General features: G+C 39.4%; 1 protein-coding gene across 1 annotated transcript; it reads left to right on the top strand.

The window, feature by feature from the left end:
* Positions 1-451: 451 nt before the first annotated feature.
* Positions 452-18,032, top strand: LOC148043451 (cytochrome P450 2J5-like). Its single transcript, XM_087726098.1, has 9 exons — positions 452-673; positions 2,993-3,155; positions 5,049-5,198; positions 6,276-6,436; positions 6,894-7,070; positions 8,118-8,259; positions 11,277-11,464; positions 15,152-15,293; positions 16,974-18,032. Exons 1-9 carry the CDS (start codon positions 512-514, stop codon positions 17,162-17,164), a joined length of 1,476 nt encoding a protein of 491 aa, XP_087582224.1. The 5' UTR covers positions 452-511; the 3' UTR covers positions 17,165-18,032.
* The last annotated feature ends 416 nt before the right edge of the window (positions 18,033-18,448 follow it).

Genomic DNA, 18,448 nt, shown 5'->3' with positions numbered 1-18,448 from the left:
ACATCTGCAAAAGGATATAAATTATAATCCACAGCTTATTGGTTGAGATAATCACAAGGTGTTTTAAGTGCATTTTTGCAGCAGCCACTCAAAGGGAAAAGGGGGGAAGGCAGGACAATGTTGATGCTTGTTCTGCCTGGAGAATTGTAGGCTTTCTCGGGGCATGCAGTTAATTCCATGCTTAGGAATCTCATTCAGATCAAGTTGATTAGCAGACATTCTTAATAGCAAAACGTACCGTTCAGCGTTAAGATACTTCTGACTTTCCATAGCCTATCCCATTACGTGGTGTCAAAAGATGACAATTTTACTCCCATTCTTGAGAGAGGGGGAGGAACATAGCTGCAGGTACAATGTCCCAGTGGCCAATCAGAAACACAGATGTGATCACATGTCATGAAATTACATTTCCCTTAAGGCGGTCTCTGCCTGTATTTCCCAGGATTTAAAGGTTTCTTAAAGGCGACAGCTCTTAATCCCTACACTCATTAGCTACTGCTGGGGAAGCACAATGTTAACATTGTTATTTATCACTGTGATTCTGTGCGCAGTATTTTTCTTTCTGAAACAGTTCCGAAAAAACAAAGACCATCCCCCAGGACCTTCTCCAATTTCCTTATTGGCAGGAAGACTGTTGGAAGGGTCTATCTTGACAGAGGAGACGTTAATGAAGGTATGTCTTTTAAAATGCTTAATCAAATAACAATTGAAATAGGGGGAGCTTAACAGACTTGAACACTAACCAACAAATTTTGCTCAATGATGAGAAACATCAACTATGTTTATTTACTACCTGCATGGAATTAGTAACCTAGTCTTATACTAGACAAGGTGAGATGAACTATGTGAGATGAACAGCGCCGTCTGCACTGTAAATATGTAAAGAGTTTTATCTCTTTTTTGTATCTTGTATTTTGTAAATCTTGCCTTTTTTATAGTCCAATTAGGGGGGGGGAGAATCAAGTCACCCCCTGAAGAGGAAAATATGTAAACACAACAACGGATAGAGGGGATGGAGGGAGGAGTAGAAGGAAAGATAGGAAGGAGGGGGGAAAGGAGAGGAAAAGGAGAGAGGGAAAAGCAGAGGAAGAATTGGAGGGGATGCAAGAGTAGGAGAGAGGGGAGGAAAGGGAAGAAGAGGGGAAGAGCAGAGGAGAGGAAGGGGAAGGAGAGAAGGGAAAGGAGAGGAGGAAGGAAGGAAGGAGAGAAGAAAGGGGGGAAGGAAGGATGGAAGGAAGGAGAGAAGGAGAGAAGAAAGGAGGGAAAGGAAGGAGGAAGTGAAGGAGGGAGGGAAGCAAGGAGGGAAGCAAGGAGGGAAGGAAGGAGGGAAGGAAGGAGAGAAGGAGAGAAGAAAGGAGGGAAGGAAGGAGGGAAGGAGAGAAGAAAGGAGGGAAGGAAGGAGAGAATGAAGGAGAGAAGAAAGGGGGAAGGAAGGAGGGAAGGAAGGAAGGAGGAAAGGAAGGAGAGAAGGAGAGAAGAAAGGAGGGAAGGAAGGAGGGAAGGAGAGAAAGAGAAAAGAAAGGAGAGAGGGAAGGGGAAGGAGGGAGGGAAGGAAGGAGGAAAGGAAGGAAGGAAGGAGAGAAGGAGAGAAGAAAGGAGGGAAGGAAGGAAGGAAGGAAGGAAGGAAGGAAGGAAGGAAGGAAGGAAGGAGAAATAGGATTGTTGTAAAATAAGATGGGTGTATGGGATGGTAAGAAAGCAATCTCAATTATATTGTCAATTGTAGGGGAGAAAAATTGTTACAAATACATATTATTAATAACAGTTATGAGATCACATAATTGTGAATGTATATATGAGAAATAAAAAATTATAAAATCAAAAAAACCCCTATGTTTATTTAGACAAATACATGGGAATAATATAAGCAGTACCTGGTTAAGCAGTGATACTTTTGAGATGGACAAAGGCAATAAGCGTGAGCCAGCAGTATGAAGCAGCTGGCAAAAGAGCCAATACAATTTTGGTCTGCCTGAACACAGCTATATCAAATTCACAGAAATTGATAGCAATTGCACCTATGGACTTACATTCCATATATAAGAGTTTTACAGCACTCTCTGAGTTAATTTCATAGAACTTTACAGCACTCTCTGAGTTGTTTCCATAGTCAGCATATTGTTCTCGGCCATCTGGTTCCTATTACTGACCTCGGAAGGATGGAAGGGTGAGTCAAACGTGACCTGGATAAAGATCAAAAAAGAACTTTATAGATTAAAGGCATATGTTGATGATTTGATGTTATTTTTCAAGAATCCATTCAAAGGAACAGAAATATTAGAATAAAGAAAATTAATTAAATTGAAAGAGTTAAACCAGTTTGTGTCCATGATATGAGAGATCTGTAAATATTTTCTCAGCCATCCTTCTGACTTGTGCAATATACAAGTCCTCAATGGAAGGCAGGCAGGTGCCCATTGTTTTATTCCTGCAATCCTAATTATCCATTGAATTCTATATCTGCCCTATTTGGTTGCTGTACCAAACCAGGCAGTTACGGAAGTACAAACAACAGACTCAATAATTCCTCTGTAGAACTTTATCAACAGCTCTTGAGGCAGCCCGGCTTGATGCGGGAAGATCCTTAGAGTCATTGGTATATATGGTACAGATACAATACTGGAAGTCACATTTAATGGAAATTCACTGAGTTCTGGAGGGGAAAAAAAGACAGGAAGGTGAGAAGGCAAGAGGCAGGAAACTGGAACAGAAGCTCACATATTAATCTGCAATATGCATTGTTGGATCAGGGGAATGGATGAGACAGACTCAGGCTTCAGTGACTGACAACAGCTCTTTATTCGACAACTATTTACAAATCCAACACCGTCCTTTTTGACAGCTAGGGAGCTGTCAAACAGCTCGGCCAATCAGCTTCCAGTATTTTCCCACCAGATCAGAGGACCTTGATGGAACCTACCATTTGGCTGTCAGTATGTAACATGCATAATAACACAGAAGATTTATCTTTTCCACTTTGTACAAAATGCAGCTGGCAAAGCAATATGGGAACATTTATTCTCTGTGGGGAGGAAATTATTCTATTATAGTCTTCTCTGGATACCAAACTGTGAAAGAAGCATTAACTAAACATGCAGAAGCCTTTGTTGATCGTCCGGTTACACCATTCATATTGACTATGATCAAAAAAAGGGGTAAGTTTTGTTCAACTTTGTGGACTTACTATGCTCTTCAAAATTAGAATCTCCATATCCATGGCCAAGACTCGGGTTTTAGATAAAGATGTTGAATATTAGAGAAGTCTGTTGAAGAGAAGCATGAAATGAAAGGAAACAGATCTTCAGTGACCAATATGAAATGAGGCATTGCACTGTATTTGACAAACATGTCATAAAGCAAAGTGATTGCTCCATATTAGCTTTGGCAATTCTTTTTGTAATTTCACATAGATAGAATTTATTCTTTAAAATGAAATTATTTGGTAGCTCACATGAGAAGCAGGATCATAAAATAGGCAGTGTTTCAGGGGTGATATTCAGTAGGTTGTTACCAGTTCTGGGGAACCGGTAGAGGAAAATTTGAGTAGTTTGGAGAACCAGTAAATATCACCTCTGGCTGGCCCTGCCCCATCTATTCTCTGCCTTGCGAGTCCCAGTTGATGGGGAGGAAATAGGGAATTAGCAGTAACCTTCCCCTGGAGTGGGGTAGAAATGGAGATTTTGCAGTATCCTTCCCCTGCCAGGCTCACCAAGCCACACCCACAAAGTCATCCCAATGCCACACCCACCAAGGCACACCCACAAAACCAGTAGTAAAAAAAAGTTTGAATCCGACCACTGCAGTGTTTAATTGATCAAATCAAGAAAAAGCTGAATTTTTAGCAAATTGGTAAAGAATATATGACCAACATTTGGTTATATTTAGGTTAGGATGATTATTTCAGGTGTTTTTTTTAGGTTATAAGAGGTATTATAAGAAGTTTATTATACTGGCTCTATGGAATCCAAAAGATTTAAATCCTCAAACTTGAAAAATGTTAGGATAGGGGCTTGTCCTACCCATCTATGAAGACAAAAGAACATGGATATATTTTGCATAATCAGAAGGAATTCTTTAGTGTTGTCCTCTCCATATAAATCAAGGTTTTGTATGTTATTAAGAATCCAAATTCCAATGGATCATTTGTGCTACTGAATTGTGCCGCAATTTATAATCAGTCTGCGCGATTTTTTTACAACAGCTGAGTATGTGATCACTGTCCACTTTATATTATTATTATTATTATTATTATTATTATTATTATTATTATTATTATTATTATTATTATTATTATTATTATTATACAATTGTATCACAGCGGCCAGTTGTTTCGCCGGATTTGGCATTGGTTACTAGTCGGGCCCCACCCAGGGGCCTAGGACGTCGTAACGTATTTTCGTAATATGCGTGCAGATCCAAGCAGTGCGGCTTTTTGCATTTGACTGATGGTGATTTTGTCAATTTTTAACTGTTTTAAATGTAATTCCAGTGCTTTTGGAATAGCACCCAGTGTGCCAATTACCACTGGAATTACCACTGCTGGTTTGTGCCATAGTCGTTGAATTTCGATTTTTAAGTCCTGGTATCTTGCTATTTTTTTGTATTTTTGTAATATATTATTAGATTATTAGATTATATTATATTATATTATATTATAATATATTAATTATATATTATATTATATTATATTATATTATATTATATTATATTATATTATTATATTATATTATATTATATTATATTATATTATATTATATTATATTATATTATATTATATTATATTATATTATATTATATTATATTATATTATATTATATTATATTATATTATATTATATTATATTATATTATATTATATTATATTATATTATATTATATTATATTATATTATATTATATTATATTATATTATATTATTATATTATTATATTATTATTATTATACAATTGTATCACAGTGGCCAGTTGTTTCGCCGGATTTGTTGTTGTTGTTGTTATTATTATTATTATTGGTGTGAGCTATTCTTTCCTTTTAATCTTTGATTATTCAGGTATTGTATTTTCAAATGGTCACACTTGGTTGCAGCAAAGGCGGTTGAGTGTTCTTACTATGAGGAAGTTAGGCCTGGGGAAAACAGGCCTGGAATTTCAAATACAAACCGAGGTTGAGAGATTTTTGGAGGATCTTGGAAGTAAAAAAGGTACCTGATAACCTCAAGTGATATTGTCTCGAGTCTAAATCTGCAGAAATGTTTTAGCACCTTAGTACTTTTAGTAGTAGAGCCAGGTACCACCTATTCTATACTTGTACATTTGGTTTCTCTTGCTTAAATGTATTCCTTTTCTCTACATTGAAATTCATTTTGTTCTTTTGAAATCTTTTATTTTTCTGCTTCATTGGAATTCTACTAGACTGGGCTTTTATAATCTCACTTTTCACTTTCCCAAGATTCTTAGGTTGTTTCCCCCCTGAGGATTCTTATCTATGGAACTCTTCTCAAGCTCTATCTTCTCAAGCTCTATCAGCTCTTTTGAAGTCCATGACTTGATATTTCTCTATTGCTTGAGCTTGCATAATGTAGAATTCCAATAATGCATGATCATTCCACCAACAAGGTTCCTATAATTTCAACTCCTTTTACCATTTCATCACTGTTAGTGAGAACGGTCCAATATGGCTGAACCTCCAGTTTCCTTCTCAACCTTTTGTGAGACAAAGTAGTCTACTAGGTTTTCAAGAATCTGTTTGCTCTTCTATTTGGTGCAATCAGTTTGATTTTCTACTTCATTTCATTTCATTTATTAAATTTATAGGCCGCCCAATCCCGGAGGATTCCGGGCGGCTTACAATGAAAGAAGAAAAAAGAAAAGCAAAATAAGTTTAAAAAAAATAGTTTAAAATTCACAACACACACATACGTTCTAATCGGGGCTGGACCTTAATACTAAGGTCAACAGCCCCAGGCCTGCCGGAACAGCCAGTTTTTAACAGCTTTCCTGAAGGCCATGAGAGTGGGTAAGGTCCGGACCTCTGGGGGTAGCTGATTCCACAGGGTCGGAGCAGCCACAGAGAAGGCTCTCCTCTGGGACACTGTCCGGCTGACAGTATCCGAAGGAGGCCCACCCTGTGGGATCTTATCGGCCGTTGGCCTTTACTAACTTTTTACTCCTGGCACCATTTATTTATTTTTAATAAGCTCTATTAGACCAAATTCCTTTTATTACTAACATGAAAGCCAGAACTAATGTGAATATTAATAAAGGTTTTCTGTCATCAGGACAGCCATTTGACCCATCAAAATACCTTATACACTTTGTTGGCAATGTGATCTCTGCTTTAGTTTTTGGACATGGTTTTTCCACTGAAGATAACGAGTTTCTGGAATTGCTTGAATCCATGGACGTTATTTCAAATTTTTTAATGACTTCTTCCCATATCGTGAGTATTGTGGTCATTGTCCTTTTTCTTCCCTGAGTGGTGCAGAATTAGCCAGAACAATGGACCCATTAGAATTACCAGAATTGTATTTCACTTAATTATTTTTTCTTTTTCATTCTCAAATTGCAATATGTATACTGTTATTTTTAAACTAACTGATCACTAAGCTTAAAGTTGAACAATTTGAAATGCACATGAGGACCATTGAGAGCAGTTAATATTGCAGGGTGACAGGCACTTTAGCTCCTCAAATTATAAATTGGGCTGTTGGGTGGCAATATGTATTTAGAGAACTAACCTAGGACAGAAATTCTATACATTTAAGTATTCATTTCAAAGAAATGTGTCCGGTATCAGATATGGGACAGATCATGAGGCTGAATTGGTAATTTATAGGAATTGGTTTATGAATCATGTGACCTGTCTTGTAACAGGACTTGATTTCTCTTTCTGGTAGATTTTTGAAATATTTCCATTTATCATGAAATATCTCCCAGGGCCTCAGCAGAAAGTCTTGTCTGCTGTGGAGCGTATACTTGCTATTATAAAGAAGAAGATCACATACCACAAGGAATACCAGAATCTGCATGAACCACAGGATTTCATTGATTATTATTTGTTTCAAATGGAGAAAGTAAGTAGCAATAGCAATAGCAGTTAGACTTATATACCGCTTCATAGGGCTTTCAGCTCTCTCTAAGCGGTTTACAGAGTCAGCATATCGCCCCCACAGTCTGGGTCCTCATTTCACCCACCTCGGAAGGATGGAAGGCTGAGTCAATCTTGAGCCGGTGAGATTAGAACCGCTGAACTGCAGATAACAATCAGCTAAAGTGGCCTGCAGTACTGCACCCTAACCACTGCGCCACCTCGGTTCTTTGTACAGGTAGTCCTCAACTTATCATCCCAACTGAGCCAAAAATTTATGTTGCCAAGTGAGAAATATGTTAATTGAGTGTTGCTGCATTTTATGACTTTTCTTACCAAGTGAATCACTGCAGTGGTTAAATTAATAACAAGGTTAAGTGAATCTGGTTTGGAATTGCTTGGCAGAAGGTTGCCAAAAGTGATCTCATGACCATGGGACACGCCAACCATTCTAAATGTCAAGCACCTGAATGTAAATCGTGATCATGGGGATGCTACAGTGGTCATAAGTCCCAAAGGTGATTTTTTCTCTCTCTCTCTCTCAAGAGGCAACTGGACTTTCTGGTTTTTCTTTGAAGACGTTTTGCTTCTTATCTAAGGAGCTTCTTCAACTCTGACTGGATGGTGGGGAATGGAAGGATTCATACTTTTATTTCAAGGATTTAATTTTGAAAATTAATTTTTACTACTATATTAGTATAGTATAAAGACAAAATATGATTAATAAAAAGAAGCATCAAATGAAACACTACATCCTTCCATGTCAGTGCAAGCTCAACAATGTGTCTGAATTATTCTTAATGTTTAATTCTACTGGAATTTGTCTAAATTAGGTCTATATTTCACAAATATGCCCCACTTTTATAAACAGTCTCTCACCTTGTTTCATCCTGATGGTTTGATTACAGCTTCAATCTCTACAGAGAAAATGGACCATGAACTAGAGAGGGGAAACACTAGTTTGGGGAAGAAGTGGTAATAATAAGGAAAATATCTAGAAATGACATTTCATCTTTCTCACTGTTAACTTTAGAGCAAGGATGATCCAAATTCTACTTATGATGAAGACAACTTGGTACATTGTGCTGGTGACCTCTTTATTGCTGGGACAGACACAACTAGTAGTACTCTGCAATGGGCATTGCTACTTATGGCAACTCATCTGGATATCCAAGGTGACAATAAAGTAGAATCTTTAGTAGGGAACGGCAATTCCTCTTTGACAGTGTTTCTCAACCTTCCCAATGCCATGGCCCTTTAATACAGTTTCTCATGTGGTGACCCCCAACCATAAAATTATTTCCGTTGCTACTTCATAACTGTAATTTTGCAATTTTCCGAAGGTCTTAGGCAACTCCTGTGAAAGGGTCGTTCAATGCCCAAAGGGGTTGTGACCCACAGGTTGAGAACCGCTGCTCTATGATGTCACACTACATAGAATATGGGTCTATGTACTGTATGTATTGGAAGGGACCTTGGGGGTTTTGTAGTCCATCCACTGCTGTGATAGGAAACCCTATATCAGTGATGGGGAACAGTTTTCTGGTGCCAAAAGGGCATGCGTGTGCGCAAAAGCATGTGCCTGTGTGGCCACACCCATAATGCAATGCCCTCCCATTCGGCGCATGCACGTACAACTCCCCCACGCTCCCCACACGCATGTGTGCAGGCCTCACTCAAACCTCCAGAGTTCTGGTAGGCCTGTTGGGCCATTTTCCACCCTCCCCAAGCTTCAGTAAAGTCTCCTAAAGCCTGGGGAGGGAGAAAAATTGCCCCACAGGCCTACTAGAGGTTTGTTTCCTAACTTCCGTAGGGCCTGATTTTCACCATCCACAAGTTCTGGATGCTTTCCTGAATCCTGGGGAGGGCGAAAATGGCGTCCCACATCATCTTGAAGGCCGAATGTTAGCTAGCCAGTGCATATATGCCTGCTGGAGCTGGCATAGGGCAATGCCTCTCGTGCCCTCAGATATGGTTGCATGTGCCAACAGTGGCACATGTGCCACAGGTTCGCCATCACGGCCCTATACCCTTTCAGACAAATTGTTGCCCAATCTCTTCTTTAAAACCTCCAGTGTTGGAGCATTCACAACTTCTGCAGACAAGTCATTCCACTAATTAACTGTTTTAACTTTCAGGAAATTTTCTACTTACAGTAGTTCCAGGTTGGCTTTCTCCTTGATTAATTTCCATCCGTTGCTTGAAGGCTTCTAAGAACAGGTTGACTCCCTCTTCTTTATGTCAAACCCTTAAATCAGACCTGTCTAACTGGCAGCCCGCAAGTCAGATATGGCCCGTGCAGGCCACACCTACCCTGGCTCTGCAAAGGCAAAAAAACATTACGATCCAGCCTGTGATGTGATTGAGTTTGAAACCCCTGCCTTAGATAGTGGAAGACTGCTATCATATCACCTCTAGTCGTTCTTTTCATCAAACTAGACATATCCAATTTCACCAAATGGTCTTTATATGTTTTAGCCTCCAGTCCCCTAATCATCTTTGTTGCTCTACTCTGTACTCTTTCTAGAATCTCCACATCTTTTCTACACTGTGGCGACCAAAACTGGATGCACTATTTCAAGTGTGGTCTTACCAAGGCATTATAAATTTGGGTAACATTTCATATGATCTTGATTCTGTTAATGCAGCTAGGACTGCATTGGCCTTTTTGGCAGCTGCAGCACACTGCTGACTCAAATTTAAGTGGTTATCCACTAGGATTCCAAGATCCTCTCAATTACTACTATTAACTCAGGTATCACCTACGCTATAACTGTGCATTTTGTTTTTCTTGCCTAAATGTAGATTCTTAATTTTTTCACCATTGAATTTCATTTTGTTAGATGGGACCCAGTGTTCACGTCTGTCAAGATCCTTCTGTATCTTAAGTTTTTCTTCTGGAGTGTTGGCTATTCCTGCCAGCTTGGTGACATCTGCAAATTTGATGACTCTAATCCCCTATCTAAATCACTGATGTCCTGGGCGGATAATAAGTTCTAACTCATTCCTCAAACTGGATATAATTTGGGGGAGGGGAAAAGGAATGCCACTCTTGTTGGAAGAATTGTTATTTTTTCATCCTCCTCTGAAATAAATAACTGAATCAATCAATCAGTCAAAGATTTGAGTTTTACAGTAAAAAATAAATAAAGACTGCAAACTTAGCAGCTCTGTCTGGATTATCCTTAAAGGCGAGGGATCATATGCAGCCTGAAGATACACATGTTCTACTGGCTAAATAGAGCTTGTTCCTTTGTCTGTTCTTACAGCCTTGATATTAGTCTCCTTATCATTGAAACTCGCTCCCATCAGCCCTCTTTAGGTTGTTGCACACAGAAGTGAACACAGTGTTCCAGGTGGGGGATCATGTGCCCTGCTTGAGTGATTTGGACCACTGATGTGATCCTCCAGGGCTCGTGTTCAATGACTTTTCCAACAGATGTAGGAAATAATAGATCTCTAGAAATAGTGGCTTCCCAGTGTTCTTTGGCTTGTCTTCTCAGCTTTAACGCTTCCTGAAGTCACAGTTGTTATGGAGTGAAAGCCACTGTGAGCACTGGGTGCAGTTAACCTCTTGCATCTCCTTCCTGGACTTATCACATATTGGGAAGTGGTGTTGTCGCCGCAAGGAAGAATAGTAGTACTCTCATTTCTGCCATTTTTTTTCCCCTTTCTCCAATTTACCTACAAAGTCCAAGAAAGATCCAGGAGAAATAATCCCTGATGCAGATAACCGAATTTGAATAGATTAGTTATGCTGGATGCAGTGATCTAAGACAGAAGCAGTTCTTTCAATACCTTATTTTTAAAGGGACAGTAAGAATAATGTACTCTCCTGAACAAGGAAAAGAAATCTGAAAGAGAAAGCAACCCAGAACCTAAAGACATCCTTGTATTACTGTTTGCATGAAGGACTGAATATATTGCTTTGGATTCCAGGAACGGCAGCAGGTAAAGTCTGCAAAAACAGAACAGACTTCTTTAGAAGCAAAAGATCTATGTGATGTGAGGTCTGCCTCTTTCTAATGCTAAGAAAGAAAAACCCCAGGCTCCGTGGATTTAATTCCAGACTTGCGCTAGGAAGAATCTCAGTGATTTGGGATCCCCACCCCCGAACCTCACCAACTTACTTATTTTCTGAGATAATTTATAAGGTCTTCAATAAAAGATACTTTTTTACCCTTTTTCTCAGACAAGGTCTACAAGGAGATAGAAAACGTTTTGGAGCCATCTCACTCCATCTGTTATGGAGATCGGAAGAATCTGCCTTACACCAATGCTGTGATTCATGAGCTTATACGAAGGAAATTCGTCACATACGTTGGAGTACCAAGAAAATGTGTGAAGGATTTTTACTTCAATGGGTTTCTCATTCCCAAGGTATGAATCTTTCTGAATTCCAAGTATAACAGAAGAGAATAACAGAGTTGGAAGGGACATTAGAGGTCTTATGTTCCAATCCCCTCCTCAAGCAAAAGACTGTACCAATCCAGACAAATGACTATTCAATCTCTTCTTTAAAATCTCCAGTGATGGATCACTCACAACTCCCAGAGGCAAACCATTCCACTGATTGATTGTTCTTTCTGTCAGGACATTTCTCCTTAGTTCTAGGTTGAATCTCTCTTTGGTAATTTTCCATCCATTGCTTCTTGTCCTGCCCTCAGGTTGACTCCCTCTTCTTTGTGATAGTCCCTCAAATATTGGAAGATTGCTACCATGTTACCCCAGCCGTTCTCTTTGTTAGACGAAGTCAGGGGTGCCAAACTCACAACAACACTTTGTCATCACATGATGTATCACAACCTTTTCCTCCTTCGCTAAAATGGGGGTGGGAGTGGTCAGCGCATGACACATCTGGCTCACAGGCAATGAGTTTGACACCCCTGGACTAGACATACCCAGTTCTGCAACTGTTCCTTATATATTTTAGCCCCCAGCTTCTAATAATCTTTTAAGAGTTCTTTTGAACTTCCACTGTTAGCTAATATTTTGTTGGAATGCAATCTTTCGATCAAAGTGATCCATTTGCTGTTATGCTAAGGGTGTCTTTTAAGGAAGAATGTATGAATGCTGGTTTTGTCAGACTTCTGGTGTATCACACTTGGCCAACTTCCAACCCAAAGCTTTCTTCCAGTAGCTCACCTGAGAAGTTTCAATGCCTTATTGTCATTCTTCTTTTAAGTATACCCCACTCAGTTGGCTCCACAACACAAGAGAGTCAACCCAACAGCACAAGACCTTAGGCAACACACATAGAAGCACTCACATGCCTGCACTCACTGCTCACTACTCCACTCTTATCCATTACACCTCCTCCTACTGCTCCTCCACCTTACTTCTTGTGAGTCCTACTGCTGGAGAATAATATATTTCTGCTTGTTTTAGGCTACTTCATGCCGTTTCAGTTCCACAGACAAACATAGCACCCCAACCTGCCTCTCTGCTCAAATTTATAGCCAACAGTTGCTATTAGGCTAGGGAAAGACCTTAAAGGAACAGCAGCGGCACAGATGCTGGTCTTTAAAAAAATATTATTTAATAACTGCACTGCTTGAACATTTCCTGCATAGGGAGACATTCTAAACAATCGTGTTTAAAATTCAGTCCTGTTTATCTGTTTACCTACAACCTAAAGCCATTTTTGAAATTTTACATTTAATATGAAATTAAACATTAACCAATGTTTTAAGCACATGTCCAGCTAATTCAAATAAAATATTCCAAGAAAATTCCCCCTTTATCATTGCTGGTGGCTTAAATGGCATTTGCTCATTCATTTGCTGCAAACATGATGTTCGTCCATTGTGTTCGAAGAGGACCTTGACATCTAACAGGTTGTGGGCTGCCTACGATGTCTCCGCAGGTGGCTGGTAAGACCTATCCGAGCACAAAATGTTCTGCCACATGTCGGGGAGACATGTGCGGGCACCATTGTTGCAGCATTTGCAGCTCTGGCCATAAACATATATAAGCATGGGTTACACCTTTTTAATGTGATACATATCAAATTACCAATTCCCTAATCACTGTGACCTTAATTCCCCGTGCTTGCATAATCTAATTTTTACACTCTCGTGTTATCTTATGCAGGCTTATGTTTGAAATAAAGATGTGCTTTTGATTGCGTAAGATGATCAAACAAAAAGGCTGCTTAATAAGCAAAATCATGTCTAGATATTTTTCATTTGTATGTATGTATGTATGTATGTATGTATGTATGTATGTGTGTGTCTGTCTGTCAGTCTGTCTGTCTGTCTGTGTATGCATATGGGTGTGTGTATATATGTATATGTATGCATGGATGTATCTGTATACATTGTGACATAGAGATTGAACAGATGAAGACAAATATCAGTAATTAACATTAAGGTGCATTAAGGGAATTAACTGTTTTGAGAAAAATATCTAGGTGCTGGCCATTTTGTAGGCAGCCTGTCCTCTCAGACCTATTTTTGTTAAATGCTTATGTCTTCTCCTTTGCAGTTTTTTTTTAAATGGAAGATTCAGTGACTGACATTCATCCATTCACATCCAAGGTTGCTCTCTCTTGGTAATATAAACGAACATTCACAGTGGAAACCATTGTCTGGGCCTTACCCTTAACTTTCTGGTTATTATTTCTATCTGATGTCTAGGTGTGAATGAGGATTCCTTTTTAAACTTACATTGTCTGCTTGCTGTTCACTCATGACCCGTCAAATGCGCACCCAAAAAAAGCGCCCCGACAAAATCACGGTGAGAAAACCGTGAGGTCGAAAGCGCTTCCACAAAAGAGCACCGACAAAACCGTGCCCACAAAAGCACGATTAGGGTTAAGGTAAGAGTTAGGGTTAGAGTTAGGGTTATTATGTTGTTATTATGTTGTTTTCACGTTGTTTTCACGTTGTTTCTTGATGGCGCGCTTCGTCGGTGCGCATTTGTTGGCGTGCTTCTGTGGGTGCGATTTTGAGCTTGCGGTTTTCTCGCTGTGGTTTTGTCGGTGTGCTTTTGTCGGGCGCACATTTGTCAGTGTACCCTGTTCACTTCTTTCACTATTGTATCAAACCATCAAGGCTTCTTTCTTCTTCAACTGAGTTGGCTCTCTTTTCTTTTGACACATATACGTACACTTCAGAAATGACCACTTGTATTTGCTGTAAACTGGGCTAATTTCCAGGCTGTAACTCAAAGTCGACCTTGTGTTAGGTCTTTCATTGGGAAAATTAGCACTTCCCATCCAAAACTTTAAGGAGACAAATTCTCTCAATGGAGGACCTCCCTATTTGCCTCTCAGCTGCTTCTATGAAGAGATGACAGTCAAAGCAAAAAGGCAGATTCGTTATTTCTAAACATAATAAATGCAGAGTACAAATTAAGAAATAAAAAGGGAGGTGGCAGATGTAGCCTGCAGATTAAGCAAAGGGAGTGCTTGAAGAATTTATGTTATTAACATCAGATTATTTTTTTATTATTTTATTTACTTTATTATAAGTAACTCAAGACAACAAACATACCTAATATTCCTTCCTCCTATTTTTCCCACAACCACCACTCTGTGGCTTTCTTGCCTAAACTGGGACTAGAACTCGTAGTCTCCTGGTTTTCCAGGCTAGCACCTTAACCGCTACAAAAAACTGACTACTTGAATATACCTGAAACATTCAAGGTGATTTGAACTGGACTTTCTGGTTTTTCTTTGAAGATATTTTGCTTCTTATGCAAGAAGCTTCTTGGGCTCTGACTGGACGGTGGGGAATGGAAGGATTTATACTTCCATCCCAAGGATTTAATTTTGGAAAAGGATATCATTTACCAATATATTAGTATAGTATAAATACAAAAATATGATTAATGAAGAGAAGCATCAGATGAAACACTATATCCTTCCACGTTACTGCATGTAGCTCTGTGGTGTAATGAGTGAATGGTTATTCAGCATACAGGAATAAAATCTGTTTCAACACATACCCACATATGCACACAGACAAAGAATAACAGCTCTGAGATGACATTATTTTGAAATAGGATATACAGAAACTAATGAGAGTGTCTAGATTTTTCCACTTGTTTTTTTCTTCATTTTAGGGAGCTATGATTTTACCAGACCTGCGCTCTGTTCTTTTTGATCCTGAAGAATGGGAGACACCTGAAAAATTCAACCCCAACCATTTTCTGGACAAAGATGGACATTTTGTCACAAAAGAAGCATTTATGCCCTTTGGAGCAGGTAATATGTAGGTTTCTTTTTCTTTTGTAAAAAGAAAGTGTAGGTTTCTTTTCCTGGTAAGGGTTTGGTTTCTTTTGCTTGTAAGGAAAGAGATTGCATTTGAAAGTGTTAAAGGGCAAAATAGCATTTATATACTGGAGATTTGGGGAAAGGTAAATTAAGAATCTTCTTTTCCATTATACAGAACTGGATCAACGGAGGGGGGGGGGGATGCAAGAAAACTGAAAGAAACCTTTTGTTATACAATTTCCCCTGACATTAATTAATCTAAGTAAAACTCAGGCATACACATAGCTATCTTAGCTCCAGCCAGTGAGTATGTGGTCAAACCTTGAGTTTAGCAATCTTTATTTTTCCTAAAATGAGACAAAAGTCCCAGAGAGGCTGTTTGAAAAATGAGGCCCCAGTACTCTGTATCTTATGGACCCTCCACCCTCATCCCCAGAGCATCTGGCAGGGTTAAAAAAAAGAGCAGAAATACAGTACATCCATGGTGGGTCCAAATGGTGATTCTGCAGTGGCCCTCGACTGAATGCTTCCTTTCTATCCTTTTTTTAAAAAATGGTCCCAGCTTGAAGAAAAGGGAGGAAAATATAAGTGGATCAGGAAATGAGGGCTTCCTTGTATATTTACTACAGCTGGGGAAGGAGCCTCTGAGCTACTGCAGTCACCACTATCAGACCTCACCATCCTGAATCAAGGGCTGACAGTGCCTGGCATCCAAGGACAGTGACTTGGAAGAAGACAATTAGATGAGTCAGAGGAAAGGTTCAAGAAAGAATTAGAGGAAGCTCTTCAAATCGCACATATAAGATGGATCCTTTTATCCCTAAAGCCTGTATGCTGAGGTGTGGGGCAGAATGGCAAGCCATTGGGGATTAAAAAGAGTTCTGCAAAGCAAAGCAATAAAATATATGGATTATTGCTTTATAGTGAAGCTAATCCAACCATCTGCTCTTAATTATTAGATATTTATTTATTTATTTTGATGCCGTTTCCCCTATAAACTGACTCTGTCCTACAAAGGGATTTCCCCTACAACTGCTTCTTTAAATGTAGCCACTTCTTTTCATTGTTAGAAAATGTAGGGATGCAAAAACCACATACTGGATTGCTAATACCTGTTGGAAAAGAGATTTGAGAAAAATAAAAAGCAATGTATCTGTTGAAGCATGTTAAAATGTGAATAAAATCGCCTTACTCTTTGTTGAGGCAAACATGGTAGTCTTGATTGAGGATGTCTCCTGATAGGGTATGGAAGAGGAACCAGATCCTGGAAAAGTCTCAGCCTAAGAATTGTGTCGTGTGGACTATTCTAATGAATGTTAATGAGCAAATGAGTAAAAAAAGAGAACAGTGCTACAAAAGTGATTTTGCACTAATTAGTTCCTGCTGGTGTCTTCCCACCAACATCTAGTTTCCACAATAGAAACAGAAGCTTGGACTAGATAAGCCTTTGGTTTGAAGGGATACATCTTTCTTTTATGAAATTTATTATAACTATCCAGTGAAGCAGAGTCCATTCCTGTCAATTGGTATGGGACTAGTGAGTGAAGTAAGACTTACTCCACCAGTTTGAGATACCTTTTTTGGATTGTTGCTAAATGTGGTAAAGGTCAATGAACAGGTAGTAAAGGTTGCTACCATTCATTTTATGCTTTTATTTTATTTTCACTGTAGGTGCTCGGAGCTGCTTGGGAGAACTCTTTGCAAGGATTCAGATTTTCATTATATTCACCAGCATACTGAGGGCATTTAGATTGCAACCCCCAGAAGGAGTAGAGAAACTCAGTGATAAACCAGTAGAGAGAATAATTAATTATCCCTCTCCTTTTAAGATCTGCGCTGTTCCTCGCTCTGGAACACCATAGAAGGGGAAAATGACTAAATGTTTATTTTATTCTAAAGATCTTACTGCCTTTTTCTATTTCAAGTATCTGTCACACCGGTATTGAAAAATCAAGGATCTGTCACACCAATAATGAAAAGGTTAATTTTTTTCATTGTCTCTGGAAATAAATTCTTACCTTGAAAAATTGCCAGAAAAAAATGCAGTTAAAACCCAGTTAAAACGGGGTACTGGGTTGTTATTCAGCTTAACATCCTGTATATAAATTTGAATGTTGTGTTATTTTATGCATTGCAAACTCTACCTGTTCAGTTATCTTATAATTCAGGATAGTATATTCAGGTAGTATAATGCAGGTAATAGATTTGTATAATAAACCCGATAAATGGCCTGAGCAAGCCCACAGGGGCACAAAATGCCTAACTGAGCTCATTACTGATATGACTCATTTTCTGGCTTTCCAAAATACACCAAACAATAAAATAATGAATCTGCTGGAGTGGGGAGCCCACCTCAGCCACAGAAGCTCCCTGGAGAAATGTGGGGCAGTTCCTCTCTCTGAGCTGGGAGTGGGGAAACCAGGGACCTGGGGCATCAACTGCCAGGGGGACTTTCAGCCAAGGAAGCTCTTGCAGACAAGTCAGGTATAAATCTGACAAAGGAAAATAAAGGGAAATTTAGCTAATTCATGCTGAGGCTGAGGCTTCTTCCTGCGGCTGAGGTATTTTTATAAGCTTGGTCTCCTTGAAACCAAGCTGACTGAAGAGAAAAAATGGGCACTTATGTTTGTGGTGTTTTTCTTTCAATGGGGAGTGTCAATATCACCTACTTTCTTTGGTTTCTTTCATGAATGAAATAGCAATACATTAATAAACGCAATTAATGCTGCAGCATCTGTGTTTGTGCTTCATGGAGAAATCCAGCTATGCTAGTGCTAATCCTCCATCTCTGGCCAGAGGCCAAAGTGGGAGCAACATCAGAGCCATGAAAACTTCCCTCTTATTGGATTTCTGGAAGAAGGAAGCAAGATGGCTTCTCATGCATCAGAAGCCAGAAGACATCAGGGCCCCTGGATTTTAACCCCAGGAAAGGGATCCAGGTTGTACGAGGGAGGCCTTTCCAGCCAGAGGTCTTCTTTCCTCCTCCATCTTGCCCCTGCTGCCTCTCAGAGAGCTGAGGAAATGGGAGCAGTTCCTCAGCCAAAGTCATTGCTGAGGGGAAAATGGCTGGAGACGTTACTGAGGGGAAAATGGCTGGAGATGTTGCTGAGGGGAAAATGGCGGGAAGGCTCTCTGGGGAATGGCAG

This window comes from Thamnophis sirtalis, unplaced genomic scaffold, assembly GCF_051295495.1.
Source record: "Thamnophis sirtalis isolate CommonGarterSnake01/CBP01778 unplaced genomic scaffold, rThaSir2_p1.2 scaffold_11, whole genome shotgun sequence".
Lineage (NCBI taxonomy): Eukaryota > Metazoa > Chordata > Lepidosauria > Squamata > Natricidae > Thamnophis > Thamnophis sirtalis.
Note: the sequence above shows the minus strand (reverse complement) of the source record. Positions and strands in the feature narration are given on the sequence as shown.